A 20435-nucleotide genomic window follows, 5' to 3' on the forward strand; every position below is an offset into this window, starting at 1 on the left:
CCACTCTCTGCCTCCCTCTCCCCCGTCTCTCTCTCTTTCTCTCTCTCTAACACCCCACTCTCTGCCTCCCTCTCCCCCGTCTCTCTCTCTTTCTCCCTCTCTCCACCCCACTCTCCGCCTCCCTCTCCCCCCGTCTCTCTCTCTTTCTCGCTCTCTCCACCCCACTCTGCCTCCCTCTCCCCAGTCTCTCTCTCTCTTTCTCCCTCTCTCCACCCCAATCTCCGCCTCCCTCTCCCCCGTCTCTCTCTCTTTCTCGCTCTCTCCACCCCACTCTGCCTCCCTCTCCCCCGTCTCTCTCTCTTTCTCCCTCTCTCCACCCCACTCTCTGCCTCCCTCTCCCCGTCTCTCTCTCTTTCTCCCTCTCTTCACCCCACTCTGCCTCCCTCTCCCCCTCTCTCTCCACCCCCCCCCTCTCTCACACACTCTCTCCACCCCACTCTCTGCCTCCCTCTCTCCCTCCCTTCTCTCGCTCTCTCTCTCTTTCCGTCTCATATTCTCTCTCCCCGTCTCTCTCTCTTTCTCCCTCTCTTCACCCCACTCTCTGCCTCCCTCTCCCTCTCCCCCCCTCTCTCTCACGCGCTCTCTCTCCCTCCACCTTAAGTATCCACGTGTGAGCAGAATTCTCTCCAGCATTTGGATATGAAGCAACTCTATGAAAAAAAATACTTATATACTTAAACAAGACTTACATACATTCAACTATGACAGATAAAACTGAGGCAAAACCAAGGTCATTTTATGTGCCAGACATAAACTCCCACAGAGGGACTAAACCCTAGTCTAGACAGAAGGGAGAAGACCGCTGGACAGGGAAATACACTGACAGGAAATGAACATTCTAATGGGTGGTCCATCTTGTACTACTGTAACATAGTTATAAATAAGTAGCCATCGATGACCATGTAAATTCAAACCACAGACCACAACACATGATAACACATTCAATGCTAATTGCTGTAAAAGAAAACAATTGTAACTGTACACTGTATAAAAAAATCCACTGTGACGTTTAGTTACTTGTCTTGTCATAAAGAGAGACATAAAGAGCCTGCCAATCTTAATACATAATCCAGTGCTTAAGGTCCATGTACATTAGGTTTCCTTTGTCCTTTACAGAATGGAAGTAATTATATCACCAGAAGGCCCAACAAGTTAATTGCACTGTACTCCTCTTGGGTCAGAGGTTGTTGTAGAGTCTCAGGCTCTTGGGTCAGAGGTTGTTGTAGAGTCTCAGGCTCTTGGGTCAGAGGTTTTTGTAGAGTCTCAGGCTCTTGGGTCAGAGGTTGTTGTAGAGTCTCAGGCTCTTGGGTCAGAGGTTGTTGTAGAGTCTCAGGCTCTTGGGTCAGAGGTTGTTGTAGAGTCTCAGGCTCTTGGGTCAGAGGTTGTTGTAGAGTCTCAGGCTCTTGGGTCATTGGTTTTTGTAGAGTCTCAGGCTCTTGGGTCATTGGTTTTTGTACAGTCGTAGGCCCTTCAGTCCACAGGATGAAACGGCAAGATTGATTCCTTACACTAAAACCCTTAAGGTAGTGTAGGTAGTGTCCATTCCTTACACTAAAACCCTTAAGGTAGTGTAGGGAGTGTCCATTCCTTACACTAAAACCCTTAAGGTAGTGTAGGTAGTGTCCATTCCTTACACTAAAACCCTTAAGGTAGTGTAGGGAGTGTCCATTCCTTACACTAAAACCCTTAAGGTAGTGTAGGTAGTGTCCATTCCTTACACTAAAACCCTTAAGGTAGTGTAGGTAGTGTCCATTCCTTTACACAGGTGTCTCTAGTTAAGTGCCTATTCCGTCCTCGTGAAGTTAAAGTGGATCAGTTGAAGGTAACTGTATTGACCAGATCAAGAGGCTGAGTAGTGCCCCCTATAAACGTTCATGTACTTTTTCACCATCATCCAATTGCTGTGAAGGCTACAGCCAAGAAGTTTGAGAAAATGTTCTAGAATATGGTGGGAAAAGAGTTCCAAATTGTCTGCAGCCATTTCAACTGAAAGTTTAACTGCCACTGTGTAACTGTACAGACCCAAGACCCGCGACTTCCGACCTTCAGCCTCAGGCAAACGGGTTGTCTGACCGGAGTATGGTGGGTGTCACCGTCTCGACGTCGTGGTAGCTGTTCTTGCCGTTCATGTGTTCGGTGTGCCCGTCGATGCTGTAGCAGCGATGCACCTCTGTCAGGGATGACGCCACGTATGAGGCTGAGCGGAAGACATCTGCGTGGGCAAAGTTACTGCCAAACTGGATCCTCTGCTGGTTCCAGTGCCTTCGCAAAACACCTTGGACCTGGAAGGAAGAAAGTCCCATCGGACAACAGTTTACACTTCAACGTGACACCTTATCAAAGTCATTATGGTTGCATCAGCTTTCAACGTGACACCTTATCAAAGTCATTATGGTTGCATCAGCTTTCAACGTGACACCTTATCAAAGTCATTATGGTTGCATCAGCTTTCAACGTGACACCTTATCAAAGTCATTATGGTTGCATCAGCTTTCAACCTGACACCTTATCAAAGTCATTATGGTTGCATCAGACACCTTTCAAAGTCATTATGGTTGCATCAGCTTTCAACGTGACACCTTATCAAAGTCATTATGGTTGCATCAGCTTTCAACGCGACACCTTATCAAAGTCATTATGGTTGCATCAGACACCTTATCAAAGTCATTATGGTTGCATCAGCTTTCAACGTGACACCTTATCAAAGTCATTATGGTTGCATCAGCTTTCAACGTGACACCTTATCAAAGTCATTATGGTTGCATCAGCTTTCAACGCGACACCTTATCAAAGTCATTATGGTTGCATCAGCTTTCAACCTGACACTTATCAAAGTCATTATGGTTGCATCAAAGTAATTATGGTTGCATCAACGTGACACCTTATCAAAGTCATTATGGTTGCATCAGCTTTCAACGTGACACCTTATCAAAGTCATTATGGTTGCATCAGCTTTCAACGTGACACCTTATCAAAGTCATTATGGTTGCATCAGGTTGACACCTTATCAAAGTCATTATGGTTGCATCAGCTTTCAACGTGACACCTTATCAAAGTCATTATGGTTGCATCAGCTTTCAACGCGACACCTTATCAAAGACACCTTATCAAAGTCATTATGGTTGCATCAGCTTTCAACGCGACACCTTATCAAAGTCATTATGGTTGCATCAGACACCTTATCAAAGTCATTATGGTTGCATCAGCTCAGCTTTCTGACGGAGAGTTAGTTCAGAATGACGTAATATCCCGCTGAAGTCTTACCTCCCCATTGAAGAAGCAGAAGATGGTGGCAACCAGGAGACCCTGAGGATAGAAAGAGGATACTTCAACACAAGGAAGATAACACTAACCAGCTTGGGACACTACTCTAACTTAACTTCTAGAGTTGACTTAGAAGTTCCAGAAGGTCTCCAGAGTTCTAGAAATTTGAGAATGTTCCAGAGTTGTCCTACCTGGTAGTGCATGAGGATGTTCATAATATAGTCGTAGATCTCCAAGGCGAAGCGTCCCTGGGGTTTGTAGGGGAACAAGACAAACTGGATGCCCAGGAGAGGGACTAGGATCAGGGTGGCTCTCACAGCCTTCATGTAGAGGCTAGATTCAGCTTGATGGGTCACCTAGAATACAATAGAACTTTATTAGTCCATTTGTTACAGCAAATAGAGGAAATGATTTTCTGCTTGTTGGTGGATTACCTTCAGTTTGGTGATGAGGACACGCACAATGTTTAACAGGAAGAACAGATTCACCTGGAGAGAGAGGGGAAGGGAGGGATAGAGAAGGGGGTAGGAGGGAGGGTGAGGGAGGGAGGGGGAGAAGAGACAGAGAGAGACAGAGAGAGAGAGAGAGAGAGACACAGAGAGACAGAGAGAGAGAGAGAGAGAGAGAGAGAGAGGGACAGAGAGAGCCAGAGAGAGAGAGAGAGAGAGAGAGAGAGAGAGAGAGAGAGAGAGAGAGAGAGAGAGAGGGACAGAGAGAGGGACAGAGAGGACAGAGAGAGAGAGAGAGAGAGAGAGAGAGAGAGAGAGAGAGAGAGAGAGAGAGAGAGAGAGAGAGAGAGAGAGAGAGAGAGAGAGAGAGGAGAGGGACAGAGAGAGCCAGAGAGAGAGAGAGAGAGAGTGAGAGAGAGACAGAGAGAGCCAGAGAGAGACAGAGAGAGCCAGAGAGAGAGAGAGAGAGAGAGAGAGAGAGAGAGAGAGAGAGAGAGAGAGAGAGAGAGAGAGAGAGAGAGAGAGAGAGCCAGAGAGAGAGCCAGAGAGAGAGAGAGAGAGAGAGAGAGAGGGACAGAGAGAGCCAGAGAGAGAGAGAGAGAGAGAGAGGGACAGAGAGAGCCAGAGAGAGAGAGAGAGAGAGAGGGACAGAGAGAGCCAGAGAGAGAGAGAGAGAGAGAGAGAGAGAGAGAGAGAGAGAGAGAGAGAGAGAGAGAGAGAGAGAGATTTTGGAAATAAGCCAATGTGTCCAATGAGTCCAGCCAGAGACATGTCCATTATGTCCAAAGTAAATGTACTTAAAATCCCACCCAGAGTATAAAGGAGACCTGAGGTTGATGACTGTTCTGTTTACAGTGATCACACAAGGGGAAGAACAGGGATGGTCATAAACGTTAGTTAATGTACTTGGAATTGTGTCTTAAAGAAGGGCTCACCAGCAGGGCAGCACAGATGGGACCATGGATAATGTAGAGGAGGGAAGTGTTGGAGCTGATCCAACAACTGTGGAGGAGAGAGGGAGATGCCAAGAGATATTTGACTCATGTGGACAACATGGCTTATCCATGAATTACTGTATGTGGCAGAGAATGGCATACTTATCAAAGACCAGAGAGAAAGATATCAAAATACTTACTTATCATTGTAGTAGTAGCTTCGTGCTATTGCATGTATCAATGCAGGTATGAGTGGAAATCCTGGGAGATTATGCAATAATTGATTTAATGGATGACATAATGGACAAACAACTGTAATTCAACATGAAATGAACCTCTAGAAACGTCCCTTAAAAAGGCAAGCGTTGTTTAATCGTGTAATAGTTAGTGAATGGTTTCATTAGTTAATAGTTTTGTCGTAACTTCACGTACCCCATCCAAGCAGGTAGTACCACATGAGGTGTTGTTTCTCGGCGAACACAGCCACGACGATGAGTGTGTGCAGGTAGATGCCCTCACACAGCATCCAGAAGTAGTTACAGCCAAACAGGTACAGGTGAATAAACATGATCACCTTACAGCTCACCTGGTGGGGGGTGGGGTAGCAGAACTAGTATCAGCTTGGAATATCCCCTGTCAGTGTCAACCAACAGTCTATGGTTGAGTAGACATTTTTGTCTACTGAGCTTGGAAATGCTTTGCTCATTATTTACATCCTAAGTTAATTCTGTTCTAGTGAAACCGGTTGGGACCTTTAATATATAAACCTTTTATATATTTACACGTTTAATATACACTGCTGTTCAAACGTTTGGGGTCACTTAGAAATGTCCTTGTTTTGGAAAGAAAAGCACATTTCTTGTCCATTAAAATAACATCAAATTGATCAGAAATACAATGTAGACATTGTTAATGTTGTAAATTACTATTGTAGCTGGAAATGGCTGATATTTTATGGAATATCTTCATAGACCTACAGAGGCCCATTATCAGCAACCATCACTCCTGTGTTCCAATGGCACGTTGTGCTAGCTAATCCAAGTTTATCATTTTAAAGGCTAATTGATCATTAGAAAACCCTTTTTCAATTACGTTTTCACAGCTGAAAACTGTTGTGCTGATTAAGGAAGCAATAAAACTGGCCTTCTTTAGACTAGTAGAGTTTCTGGAGCATCAGCATTAGTGGGTACGATTACAGGCTCAAAATGGCTAGAAACAAAGACCTTTCTTCTGAAACTCGTCAGTCTATTCTTGTTCTGAGTAATGAAGGCTATTCCATGTGAGAAATTGCCAAGAAACTGAAGATCTCGTACAATGCTGTGTACTAGTGCAAACTGGCCCTAACCAGAATAGAAAAGAGGAGTGGGAGGCCCAGGTGCACAACTGAGCAAGAGGACAAGTACATTAGAGTATCTAGTTCGAGAAACAGACACCTCACAAATCCTCAACTGGCAGCTTCAATAAATAGTACCTGCAAACCACCAGTCTCAACGCCAACAGTGAAGAGATGACTCTGGGATGCTGGCCTTCTAGGCCAATGAGTAAGTGTGTCCAAACTAGAGGTTGACCGATTAATCGGAATGGCCGATTAATTAGGGCCGATATCAAGTTTTCATAGCAATCGGAAATCTGTATTTTTCGGCGCCGATTTGCCGATTAAATTTTTTACAATTTTGTTATACCTTTATTTAACTAGGCAAGTCAGTTAAGAACACATTCTTATTTTCAATGACGGCCTAGGAACAGTGGGTTAACTGCCTTGTTCAGGGGCAGAACAACAGATTTGTACCTTGTCAGCTCGGTGGATCCAATCTTGCTTACAGTTAACTAGTCCAACGCATTAACGACCTGCCTCTCTCTCGTTGCACTCCACAACGCTGCCTGTTACGCGAATGCAGTAAGCCAAGGTAAGTTGCTAGCTAGTATTAAACTTATCTTACAAAAAACAATCAATCATAATCACTAGTTAACTATACATGGTTGATGATATTACTAGATATTCTCTAGCGTGTCCTGTGTTGCATATAATCTGACTGAGCATACAAGCATACAAGTATCTAAGTATCTGACTGGGCGGTGGTAGGCAGAAGCAGGCGCGTAAACATTCATTCAAACAGCACTTTCGTTTGTTTTTCCAGCAGCTCTTCGTTGTGCGTCAAGCATTGCGCTGTTTATGACTTCAAGCCTATCAACTCCCGAGATGAGGCTGGTGTAATCGAAGTGAAATGGCTAGCTAGTTAGTGTGCGCTAATAGTGTTTCAAACGTCACTCGCTCTGAGCCTTCTAGTAGTTGTTCCCCTTGCTCTTCATGGGTAACGCTGCTTCGATGGTGGCTGTTGTCGTTGTGTTGCTGGTTCGAGCCCAGGGAGGAGCGAGGAGAGGGACGGAAGCTATATTGTTACACTGGCAATACTAAAGTGCCTATAAGAACATCCAATAGTCAAAGGTTAGTTAAATACAAATGGTATAGAGGGAAATAGTCCAAACTACAACCTAAAACTTCTTACCTGGGAATATTGAAGACTTATGTTAAAAGGAACCACCAGCTTTCATATGTTCTCATGTTCTGAGCAAGGAACGTTAACGTTAGCTTTCTTACATGGCACATATTGCACTTTTACTTTCTTCTCCAACACTTTGTTTTTGCATTATTTAAACCAAATTGAACATGTTTCATTATTTACTTGAGGCTAAATTGATTTTATTGATGTATTATATTAAGTTAAAATAAGTGTTCATTCAGTATTGTTGTAATTGTCATTATTACAAATAAATAATAAAAATGGTCTGATTAATCGGTTTCGGCTTTTTGGTCCTCCAATAATCGGCATCGGTATTGAAAAATCATAATCGGCCGACCTCTAGTCCAAACCTTTGACTGGTACTGTATAATTAGTGTTGCTTTGCATACTGACAGGGTTGTACTGTACTAGTCCCTGGTTGTTAGTCATTATACTGACAGGGTTGTACTAGTCCCTGGTTGTTAGTCATCATACTGACAGGGTTGTACTGCACTAGTCCCTGGTTGTTAGTCATCATACTGACAGGGTTGTACTAGTCCCTGGTTGTTAGTCATCATACTGACAGGGTTGTACTAGTCCCTGGTTGTTAGTCATCATACTGACAGGGTTGTACTAGTCCCTGGTTGTTAGTCATCATACTGACAGGGTTGTACTGTACTAGTCCCTGGTTGTTAGTCATCATACTGACAGGGTTGTACTGCACTAGTCCCTGGTTGTTAGTCATCATACTGACAGGGTTGTACTAGTCCCTGGTTGTTAGTCATCATACTGACAGGGTTGTACTAGTCCCTGGTTGTTAGTCATCATACTGACAGGGTTGTACTGTACTAGTCCCTGGTTGTTAGTCATTATACTGACAGGGTTGTACTAGTCCCTGGTTGTTAGTCATCATACTGACAGGGTTGTACTGCACTAGTCCCTGGTTGTTAGTCATCATACTGACAGGGTTGTACTGTACTAGTCCTTGGTTGTTAGTCATCATACTGACAGGGTTGTACTAGTCCCTGGTTGTTAGTCATCATACTGACAGGGTTGTACTAGTCCCTGGTTGTTAGTCATCATACTGACAGGGTTGTACTGTACTAGTCCTTGGTTGTTAGTCATCATATTGCCAGGGTTGTACTAGTCCCTGGTTGTTAGTCATCATACTGACAGGGTTGCTCCACACTAGTCCCTGGTTGTTAGTCATCATACTGACAGGGTTGTACTAGTCCCTGGTTGTTAGTCATCATACTGACAGGGTTGTACTGTACTAGTCCCTGGTTGTTAGTCATCATACTGACAGGGTTGTACTGCACTAGTCTCTGGCTGTTAGACATCATACTGACAGGGTTGTACTGTACTAGTCCCTGGTTGTTAGTCATCATACTGACAGGGTTGTACTGCACTAGTCTCTGGTTGTTAGTCATCATACTGACAGGGTTGTACTGTACTAGTCCCTGGTTGTTAGTCATCATACTGACAGGGTTGTACTGTACTAGTCCCTGGTTGTTAGTCATCATACTGACAGGGTTGTACTAGTCCCTGGTTGTTAGTCATCATACTGACAGGGTTGTACTAGTCCCTGGTTGTTAGTCATCATACTGACAGGGTTGTACTAGTCCCTGGTTGTTAGTCATCATACTGACAGGGTTGTACTAGTCCCTGGTTGTTAGTCATCATACTGACAGGGTTGCACTAGTCCCTGGTTGTTAGTCATCATACTGACAGGGTTGTACTAGTCCCTGGTTGTTAGTCATCATACTGACAGGGTTGTACTAGTCCCTGGTTGTTAGTCATCATACTGACAGGGTTGTACTAGTCCCTGGTTGTTAGTCATCATACTGACAGGGTTGTACTGTACTAGTCCCTGGTTGTTAGTCATCATACTGACAGGGTTGTACTGTACTAGTCCCTGGTTGTTAGTCATCATACTGACAGGGTTGTACTAGTCCCTGGTTGTTAGTCATCATACTGACAGGGTTGTACTGCACTAGTCCCTGGTTGTTAGTCATCATACTGACAGGGTTGTACTAGTCCCTGGTTGTTAGTCATCATACTGACAGGGTTGTACTAGTCCCTGGTTGTTAGTCATCATACTGACAGGGTTGTACTGCACTAGTCCCTGGTTGTTAGTCATCATACTGACAGGGTTGTACTAGTCCCTGGTTGTTAGTCCTCATACTGACAGGGTTGTACTAGTCCCTGGTTGTTAGTCCTCATACTGACAGGGTTGTACTGTACTAGTCCCTGGTTGTTAGTCCTCATACTGACAGGGTTGTACTAGTCCCTGGTTGTTAGTCATCATACTCACAGGGTTGCTCTGCACAAGTCCCTGGTTGTTAGTCATCATACTGACAGGGTTGTACTGTACTAGTCCCTGGTTGTTAGTCATCATACTGACAGGGTTGTACTAGTCCCTGGTTGTTAGTCATCATACTGACAGGGTTGTACTGTACTAGTCCCTGGTTGTTAGTCATCATACTGACAGGGTTGTACTAGTCCCTGGTTGTTAGTCATCATACTCACAGGGTTGTACTAGTCCCTGGTTGTTAGTCATCATACTGACAGGGTTGCTCTGCACTAGTCCCTGGTTGTTAGTCATCATACTGACAGGGTTGTACTAGTCCCTCTGGTTGTTAGCCATCATACTGACAGGGTTGTACTAGTCCCTGGTTGTTAGTCATCATACTCACAGGGTTGCTCTGCACTAGTCCCTGGTTGTTAGCCACCGCTGTCAACCAGATGATGGTGATGACCGAGTTCAACACAAATGAAAAAAATAGGTTTTTGTGGAGCGTTATCCTCTGGCAGCTTAGACTCCTGGTAGGGAAAGAAAGAAAATATCCTTATGTTGAATGGACAACAATGGAAGGGGATCAATGTACCATCTTTATCGAGTTAAACTCCCAAAACTCCTTATAATTACTTTCTCCCAACATAATTTATGACGCTTGTGTCGTTAATGCCTCCTTATGAGTAGGCCAGTATGAGTTTTCCCTCCTTCTTCCATAGAAAATAATTCAATTATTCAATCTAAAGTAAGAAAAACACCATATTTCTATATACACTGCTCAAAAAAATTAAGGGAACACTAAAATAACACATCCTATATCTGAATGAATGAAATATTCTTATTAAATACTTCTTTCTTTACATAGTTGAATGTGCTGACAACAAAATCACACACAAATTATCAATGGAAATTAAATTTATCAACCCATGGAGGTCTGGATTTGGAGTCACACTCAAAATTAAAGTGGAAAACCACACTACAGGCTCTCAACTTTGATGTAATGTCCTTAAAACAAGTCAAAATGAGGCTCAGTAGTGTGTGTGGCCTCCACGTGCCTGTATGACCTCCCTACAACGCCTGGGCATGCTCCTGATGAGGTGGCGGATGGTCTCCTGAGGGATCTCCTCCCAGACCTGGACTAAAGCATCCGCCAACTCCTGGACAGTCTGTGGTGCAACGTGGCGTTGGTGGATGGAGCATGATGTCCCAGATGTGCTCAATTGGATTCAGGTCTGGGGAACGGGCGGGCCAGTCCATAGCATCAATGCCTTCCTCTTGCAGGAACTGCTGACACACTCCGGCCACATGAGGTCTAGCATTGTCTTGCATTAGGAAGAACCCAGGGCCAACCGCACCAGCATATGGTCTCAAGGGGTCTGAGGATCTCATCTCGGTACCTAATGGCAGTCAGGCTACCTCTAGCGAGCACATGGAGGGCTGTGCGACCCCCCAAAGAAATGCCACCCCACACCATGACTGACCCACCGCCAAACCGGTCATGCTGGAGGATGTTGCAGGCAGCAGAATGTTCTCCACGGCGTCTCCAGACTCTGTCACGTCTGTCACGTGCTCAGTGTGAACCTGCTTTCATCTGTGAAGAGCACAGGGCGCCAGTGGCGAATTTGCCAATCTTGGTGTTCTCTGGCAAATGCCAAACGTCCTGCACGGTGTTGGGCTGTAAGCACAACCCCCACCTGTGGACGTCGGGTCCTCATACCACCCTCATGGAGTCTGTTTCTGACCGTTTGAGCAGACACATGCACATTTGTGGCCTGCTGGAGGTAATTTTGTATGGCTCTGGCAGTGCTTCTCCTGCTCCTCCTTGCACAAAGGCGGAGGTAGCAGTCCTGCTGCTGGGTTGTTGCCCTCCTACGGCCTCCTCCACATCTCCTGATGTACTGGCCTGTCTCCTGGTAGCACCTCCATGCTCTGGACACTACGCTGACAGACACAGCAAACCTTGCCACAGCTCACATTGATGTGCCATCCTGGATGAGCTGCACTACCTGAACCATGTGTGGGTTGTAGACTCCGTCTCATGCTACCACTAGAGTGAAAGCACCGCCAGCATTCAACAGTGACCAAAACATCAGCCAGGAAGCATAGGAACTGAGAAGTGGTCTGTGGTCACCACCTGCAGAACCACTCCTTTATTGGGGGTGTCTTGCTAATTGCCTATAATTTCCACCTGTTGTCAATTCCATTTGCACAACAGCATGTGAAATTGATTGTCAATCAGTGTTGCTTCATAAGTGGACAGTTTGATTTCACAGAAGTGTGATTGACTTGGAGTTACATTGTGTTGTTTAAGTGTTCCCTTTATTTTTTTGAGCAGTGCATTTCTATATAATTTAAAACAGTAGTGGGGAATGCTCTAAGTGAAGATTGTGTTAGTTTTTTATGATCATGTTTTGTAATTTAGTATTTTATTGGGTTTGGTGTTGATATGTGTGTTTATATTGTGCAGGGCTCATTTGAAAAAGACACTTGGTCTCAATATGACACCATGTTAAAATAAAGGTTAATAAAATAAAATACATTACATTTACATTTAACAGGAGCATACTTATTATGGGCTAACAGAGCAACTTACTTGAAATGGAAAAATATTCCCAATGAGAAGAACAATGACGTCAGCGACAGTCCATGTCCAATCAGAACCAGGTAGTAGAGATTCATCGCTGTCTGAGAAAGAATACACCATGTCAACCTAACATGCATTACAATATAATATGCACAACAACATAACTACATTAAAAAGCTTATCAAAAGGTCACTTGTCTTACCACTCTTCCTGCACTGGTGTATGCCGTACATTTGGTGTAGTTTGTCCATGTCCTGTTGCTCTCCGGGTGTAGAAACCAATTACCCGTTTCACTGCACACTTTGGACGCCATTTCTGGGGATTAGAAACAGAAGGTGAGTGATGTAGTGCATCAACCAACGTGAGTCAACAGAAGAGTGGACAGGTGTGACACCTGCTCATCTCAGCAATCAACGCAGCATTAATTCAAAAAGAACGATATCCATTCATGAGAATAACTTTCATCCCTTTATCCATACTAAAATGAACGTTGAAAACAGCAAAGGACATTTCTCGAAAAGCCTAACAGGGAATAGCCAGGCTGACTCGTACATTACCTTATACAGTCATACAATAATCTCTGTTCAATGTCGTTGGGTTGGAGAGACCAGCCAGATTGCAAAATACAGACCTGCTGTGTCAAAGTCTTGGAAGTAGTCTGGACAGTGTTGGTTTGTAGTGAAGCCTGCCTCTGTGTCCTCCCAGCACAGCCAGCCATCCCACGTCCTGTTACAAACTGGCCCTGAGTGAAGGGACACAACAACACAGGCAGTTTAAAGGGATACTTCGGGATTTTGTCAATGAGCATGCTAGCAGATACCCATAGTCATCGCGCTAACGCTAGTTAGCATTGGCTCGCGAAACTACCTCTAACTTCCTTCATACTGCACACATAACAATGGTATCCACAAGTTCATCTGACTCTAGGGAAATAGATTTAGCCAAAATCCAGAAGTATCCCTTTAAGCAAACTTTTAAGTTGAAACTGAAACTAGAAGGTCAGTTCCTTAGAAGGTGCTATTCACTGGGGTTAGGACCATTTCAGTTAAGACTGAAGATTATTTCAAATTAAAATGGAATATGCTAAGAGTAAATTGAAATACTCTACCATGCAAATCATGAGATTGAAATTGAACAAATGTAATTTTTTAAATGTTTTTATTTTACTAGGCAAGTCAGTTAAGAACAAATTCTTATTTTCAATGACAGCCTAGGAACAGTGGGTTAACTGCCTGTTCAGGGGCAGAACGACAGATTTGTACCTTGTCAGCTCGGGGATTTGAACTCGCAACCTTCCAGTTACTAGTCCAACACTCTAACCACTAGGCTACCCTGCCGCCCAATGAGCTACCCCATTACAACCTGCACCACACCAACCTTAAGGGACCCTTACCTATTTTGTTGTGTTTGTCGTTTTTCATGATCTTCTGATAGCACTCAAACTGAGCAGTGACTATGGTGTTCCTGGTAACACCGATGTCGTGGTAGACGTTCTGGGTATGGTGCTGCTGGGAATCATTCCCCTCAGGGCTCGCCAACACGCACAGCTGTGAAAAAAATGGCTAACACTCAGAGGAAACGATACACTCACGGACAGGTAAGGAGATGATCATAGAGCATTTTAGAGTTTCAAACCAAATCAAGAGAGTGAAAGTGTGGATTTGAGAGTTAAATATGAGTTATGATCATGTTTTAACAACTTTCAAGAACAACCATATTCACTCTGCATGCCACAGTGAGCTTATAAAAGGCATATCGAGGACAAAGGGTAAATGACTTCACAACTTGGGTGAGTATATTACCTCAGTGACAGAACACAGCAACAGAAGTGAGAATATGCCGTTAGCATCCATCCTGGCTCTGCTGTCAACGGGTCCTGGAGGAGAGATAGAGACAGGTCAGCAGGTCTGTGAACGGTGGAAGGGGTTTTAGTGAGAGGAAAATTTCACTCCCAGCCAAGCGAACTGCTATCTACGGCTCAGAGCCAAGACTGCTTGCAATAATCCCCCTATCGGTCTCTGAGAGAAACAGGGAGAAGAGGGAGAGAGATCACAGTCATAATAATACACTAAAACAAGTTTTTTTCAAGAAGACCTTTATAGATGGATCTAGATGAACCATTCATATGATTGAATGCTATGTCACTCATATGATAAATGAATTACATTATTATCAATGACATTGTCACTTATATGAATGTTATGTCCAGGGGCGCAACTTTCACTGTGGACAAGGGGGACATGCCCCCCCACACATTCTGAAATTGCATTTTTGTCCCCCCAGTTTTACCGTTGGAATGTGATACAAAACGAGGCAATGGTCTGCTTTAGGCCCATGCGTTAAAAAAATATGAATGTCCCCCTCACACACTTCTAAAACCAAAGTTGCACCCCTGGTTATGTCACCACTGACGTAGCCAACTACCTTATCACATCCATGTCAGTAAACAAGATGTCTGAGTCTATTTCCAAATACACTTGTTTTGGTTTGAAAGCATTAAAGAGACACGTGTTGATGTGATGAAGCCATCAATCACACAGAACTGAACCCAGAACCGGCCCCTTTGATCCTTTCCTCAATAATAAATCACACATGGAGGTGCAGCCCAATAGCATCTGTGAAGAGAACAGCACCAACTGAAAAATATACTACCCGTAAACCTAAGATACCGTACATAGCGAGTAGTGGGTAATATAAATCTTCTATCACATACATTCAGGTCCAGAACTATTCGGACATTGACCAAGTTATTATTATTTTAACTGTCAACCAAAGTTGAAATCAATTCATGAATATAACCCGAAAGGGCAGATTTTCAGCTTTAATTTGAGGGTATTTACCTCCAAATCGGGTGAATGGTGTAGGAATTACAGCACTTTTTATATGTGACCCCATTTTAAGGGACCAAAAGTCATTGGAAATTGGCTGCTCAGCTGTTCCATGGCTAGCTGTGTGTTATTCCTTCATTCGTTCATTTATAAGCAATCAGATGAAAGATCTAGAGTTGATTTGAAGTGTGTCATTTGCATTTGGACTCTGTTGCTGTTAACCCTCAACATGAAGTCTGTCACTGCCAGTGAAGCAAGCCATCATGAGGCTGACATTTCAAAACAAACCCATCAGAGAGAGAGTAAAAACATGAGATGTGGCCAAATCAACTATTTGGTACTTTCTGAAAAAGAAAGAACACACTGGTGAGCTCAGGAACACCAAAAGGCCCGGAAGACCACGGAAAACAACTGTGATGGATGACAGAATCATTATTTCCCTGGTGACAAGAAACCTCTTCACAACAGTTGTCCAGATCAAGAACACTCCACAGGAGGTAGGTGTATCTGTGTCAACGTCAACAATCAAGAGAAAACTTCACCAGAGTAAATACAGACGGTTTAGCACAAGATGTAAACCACTGGCAAGCCTCCAAAACAGGAAGACCAGATTAGAGTTTGCCAAATAACATCTAAGAAAACCTGTACAGTTCTGGACAACATCCTATGGACAGATGAGACAAATATCAACTTGTACCAGACGGCTGGAAAGAGAAGAGTACGCAGAAGGGAAGGAACTGCTCATGATCCGAAGCATACCACCTCATCTGTGAATCATGGTGGAGGGGGTGTTATGGCCATATATGGCTGCCAATGGAATTGGTTCCCTTGTAATTCAGATTCAGCCAAATGCTTCAAAACTCATTGGACGTCGCTTCACAGTGCAGATGGACAATGACCCGAAGCATACTGTGAAAGCAACCCAATGCTTTTTTAAGGCAAAGAAGTGGAATGTTCTGCAATGGCCAAGTCAATCACCTGACCTGAATCCAATTGAGCATGCACTTCCCTTGCAGAAGGCAAAACTGAAGGCAAAATGCCCCAAGAACAAGCAGGAACTGAAGACAGCTGCAGTAAAGGCCTGACGGAGCATCACCAGAGAAGAAACCCAGCATCTGGTGATGTCTATGGGTTACACACTTCAGGCAGTTATTGACTGCAAAATATTTTTTAAAACTCACAATTTAATTTATGATTATGTTAGTTTGTCCAATGACTTTGAGCCCCTAAAATTGGGGGGTCACATATAAAAAGTGCTGTCATTTCTACACCGTTCACCCGATTTGGAGGTAAATACCCTCAAATTAAAGCTGAAAGTCTGCACTTTCAGCTCACATTCATTATTTAATTTCAATGTAATTTATTTTCAACTCCAATATGCTGTGTTTCCTTCCAAATCCATTGTGGTGGCGTACAGAGCCAAAATGATAATAACTTGGTCAATGTCCAAATATGTATATAAATCCACAGGGATCTGGGCTACTCAAACTCCCACCGCTGGACATTAATGCATTAGCTATCTTTTTCTAAAACAAAAACAGAGCTAGCGATGGTCGTTCCCCAAACATGCAGCGTCTGGTTTAAACCATCAGCTTGGCAATAAGACAAAAGCACTTCTCTTCTCTGAAGCCAAGCAGAATAACAGCAGGCCCAACCATGATAACCTTGTGCCCTTCCTGAAGCACCAGGGAGGAACACCAGGGAGGGGCCTGAGAGACATGTCAGGGTTTCCTCTCCAAGCTTTCCTGGGTCATAACATGAAGGGTTGAGTCGGCCAACACCCCAAAGGTTCTACAGTACCAAATTAATGGAATTCATGAGGGGGTGAGGAGAGAGAGAGCTTGGCAGAACCAAGGAAACATGGAGGTATTTACCCCCCTTCCCCCTACCATCCTCTCTCTCTCCTTCTCCTCTCCCTGTCTCTCTCTATCCCTCTCACTCTTTCTCCCCCCTCTCCTTCTCACTTTCCTGCAGTAGCCCCATCCCAGCCCTCCTAAATCAGGAAGCACTTGTCAACCCTCTGACAGTTTGTTTAACTTATGTCCTTCTCCAACACACCCCTGGAAATGTACCCAAACCTTTCCACTGTCCAAAACCCTAGTCACCACACAGTGCTTTCTCTCTTAAAGGGGCACTTCAGGGGCACCAAGCCCATTCCACTGTGTAGCTCAGACACCTGAAGATGAAAGTGTTGTTGCACTCGTTTTGTTACAGCATGCCCTGCAACCAGTGCTTGACTTGGACTGAAATAGGTGCCTGTACTGTTGATATTTAGATGCAGGAGCCCCACAACACTTTTGAGATAATATTCTATATGAAGAACTGGAGCTCAAGCAGTAGAAACGTTAAGGTGCCGGTACTCAGCTCCGGTGAGCTCCTGCCCAAGTCAAGCACCGTCTGCATCTGTATAGTATTGAAATAAGATAAACCTTTTGTCAGTGTGTGTGTGTGTGTGTGTGTGTGTGTGTGTGTGTGTGTGTGTGTGTGTGTGTGTGTGTGTGTGTGTGTGTGTGTGTGTGTGTGTGTGTGTGTGTGTGTGTGTGTGTGTGTGTGTGTGTGTGTGTGTGTGTGTACTCTCACATCTCATCTCTTTGGAATGGAATCTTTTCACATCAATGAATTGCAGCAAAACCAATCACCAATGTGTGTACATTTTACATGGTGCTGCTTCTGAAGTCAGAACCAAAGCCTTCTATCAATCTGTTTAGACTGACCATGGTGCTTTTGTAACCACGTAACCATGGCAATGAGACGTTTGCCAGCAGACATCTGCAGTCCAGACTATTTCGTAACAGGCAGTGTGCGCCATTCAGCAGGCATCAAGAAGTGGCTTCCAGACATGCTACAAACTGTCTGAATCTCCCTGACAACAGTTAGTGAAGGTTCTATTACCCTGAGAAGGACCAATGTCATCATAGAACTCAGTGAAGCTGCGCAACCAGCCAATATGTGGCATTGTAATGCTCAAAAGAAAGAACATTAAAATAACAAGATGACAAGTTGGTAGAAAAGCGATGAAACTTCTATAGTATCACCTTGTGTGTGAAGGATATAGCCGTTGATATGTGTTATTTCCTTTGTTCATATTGTCTCCCTGCCTTTCGTGAAGTTTTCTTTCTAGAAGTGCATATATTCCTGCCGTGCTGCATCACACCATGGCCAGCCCTATCTATCTAAACCATATTATCCCTTAGCATCATCATCATTTTCAAACTCCCTCTAACATAACAATGCAGATAACAACAACAACAACAACAACAACAACAACAACAGCAACAGGGTTGGAGTGGACGTAAACCGTGATGTTTAAACCACTGTTCTTCAGAGGCACTCTGCATGGTTGATCAAGCTTTATTAGCTCTTGACCCAATCTTAACAATCAACAATATACTATCACTTTATTATCATTAGGCCTATTTGTGTAGACAGTTGTATTCTGATCCACCTTGATAGCCTACCCAAACCCAATCAGAACCAATTCCAGAAAGAGACCAGAAATGATTCCAATCTGTCATTCTGCTGGACTGGAATTCATTAAAATGTGTCTTACCTTACTGAAAAATGTAGTCTTCAAATGAAAAGAAAATAGCGAATTCTGCTTTTCCCGACCCTTTTTCCAGAGCCCTAATAGTCCGGTTGTCCTAATGGTTCAATCCAGTGTGCGCTACGGTAAAAGCGAGGAGAGGAGCTCGAGCTTCAAATTGAAATTGATCCACTACAGTGGCATCCTGTGACATCATCACAAACCGCCTCTTCCTTCCGAGGGTCTCATCCCCTTTTGGACTGCTGATGTCAGAATGCCCTCAATCTGGCTCTGATTTAGACTATTTTACATCTCTATATTCCTTGGGAGTGTCACATTTCGACTACAATTGAATTAGGCTGACCGACATTTTCCAAATTTGATAGGCCTATACACATTTTTTAAATGATCAAATAAGCTAAAAACGTCTTAAATATATATTGTTGAATGTAACCTAAAACATATACTTTACTTACTTGATCCATCTACCCATTACTTTGACCAAAAATAAGCGCACACTTTTTTCTCCTTGCTTAAAGTCCAATACTGCCTCTCTGTGGGGTAAACATGGAACGGCAAGGGACACAAACACGCACATACTGTACAGACACTCTTAACACACACATTATTTGTTGTTGTATTGTTTGAATGTTATTTCATTTTGTTGTATTTAAATGTATTTAACATTTGTGTGACTGTTTTTAAATGTATTGCATGTTTTACCCCTGGAGGAGTAGCTGCTGCTTCTGCAAAAGTTAATGGGGATCCAAATAAACAAGTTGAGCCACATTAGTTGACTTCCATGTTTCTCTCTGAATGTTCAGTAATGTTGCATCCTCCTGAACAAACCCCAGGTTTAAATCTTAATTATAAACTGGGTTGTTTGAGCCCTGAATGCTGATTTGACCTTCATTTAACTAGGCAAGTCAGCTAAGAACAAATTCTCATTTTCAATGACAGCCTAGGAACAGTGAGTTAACTGCCTTGTTCAGGGGCAGAACAACAGATTTGTACCTTGTCAGCAAGGGGATTTGAACTTGCAAGCTTTTGGTTACTCGTTCAATGCGCTAACCACTAGGCTATGCTGCCACCCTTGATTGGCTGACAGCCGTGGTATATCAGACCGTATAACACGAGTATGACAAAACATGTATTTTTACTGCTCTAATTACATTGGTAACCAGTTTCTAATAACAATTAAAGCACCTCAGGGGTTTGCAGTATGTTGGCCGTTGTATGTTGGCCAACCTCCGTGCCTTAGTGCTGAATTATAATGTAGTTATAGAGGGTATCCATAAGACGGGATCTTTGTTAGATACAGATATTGGAACTGGCAAGGAAAAAAGACAACTTGAAACCACTGAAAGCTGATGTGAATATTTGTTTGTACAGTATCCTTGCTTTCAATTGGCACTACTTCACGTAGCCTAATCAATTCCACTCACAGAACCATCTGTAGCCTACACAGAATTGGATTTACCATGACACTGAATCAAAATCCACTGCAGAAAGGTCACCTATTTCATGGCCTGCCAGTCATTGTAGAGAGTCATTTCCTGAACCCAGACACAGCTTTGATCAATTTTGACCCATTTAATTCTCGGGATGAAAATGTACAAATTAACAAGTGGCATTTACATGTCACTCCAAGGGGTCTTTGAGTCTAAAGGCAATAAAAAAATCCTTAACTTGTGTGAAGCCTACTGAAGCAAAGGGATTGTAATGCAAAAGGAACTGAGAGAATGATTAGTGAAGCTCTGATGGTGTTTCTGATGTTTCTAAGGATAAGAGACAAACTCATTAGCTCTCTTATGGGATAACTCAGATTAAAGCATAACATGAACGTTTCATATTTATTCTAATGACATTGCTCACTGCGTTTGACACAATAGCTATTTCAAAACCCTTAAATTATCCTTATAAAGGGCGCTCAGTCATTGCTAAGCATCTATAAAATCTCTTAGAACACAACCACTGGTCATTAAATCAGCCATAAAAACATGTCTTGTTTTCAGCTGTTGCTCCATGACATTAAAACACCCAATTATTCTGCTG

General features: G+C 43.4%; 1 protein-coding gene across 2 annotated transcripts; it reads right to left on the reverse strand.

Annotated features, from left to right (window-relative positions):
- Positions 1 to 545: 545 nt before the first annotated feature.
- Positions 546 to 18543, reverse strand: LOC124025108 (calcitonin gene-related peptide type 1 receptor-like). Of its 2 annotated transcripts, XM_046338774.1 has the most exons (14): positions 18408 to 18543; positions 13832 to 13905; positions 13423 to 13576; positions 12661 to 12771; positions 12232 to 12344; positions 12039 to 12130; positions 9846 to 9972; positions 5081 to 5234; positions 4849 to 4909; positions 4649 to 4715; positions 3699 to 3752; positions 3456 to 3620; positions 3265 to 3306; positions 546 to 2282 (listed from the first exon to the last, which is right to left on the reverse strand). In XM_046338774.1, the coding sequence occupies exons 2-14, from the start codon at positions 13880 to 13882 to the stop codon at positions 2052 to 2054; spliced, it is 1422 nt and encodes a 473-aa protein (XP_046194730.1). In that variant the 5' UTR covers positions 13883 to 13905; positions 18408 to 18543; the 3' UTR covers positions 546 to 2051. The 2 variants fall into 2 exon arrangements, with proteins under 2 accessions (XP_046194730.1, XP_046194731.1); XM_046338775.1 differs by lacking the exon at positions 3699 to 3752.
- Positions 18544 to 20435: the final 1892 nt, after the last annotated feature.

The sequence above is a fragment of the Oncorhynchus gorbuscha genome, unplaced genomic scaffold (assembly GCF_021184085.1).
Source record: "Oncorhynchus gorbuscha isolate QuinsamMale2020 ecotype Even-year unplaced genomic scaffold, OgorEven_v1.0 Un_scaffold_2177, whole genome shotgun sequence".
NCBI classification, from domain to species: Eukaryota; Metazoa; Chordata; class Actinopteri; order Salmoniformes; family Salmonidae; genus Oncorhynchus; species Oncorhynchus gorbuscha.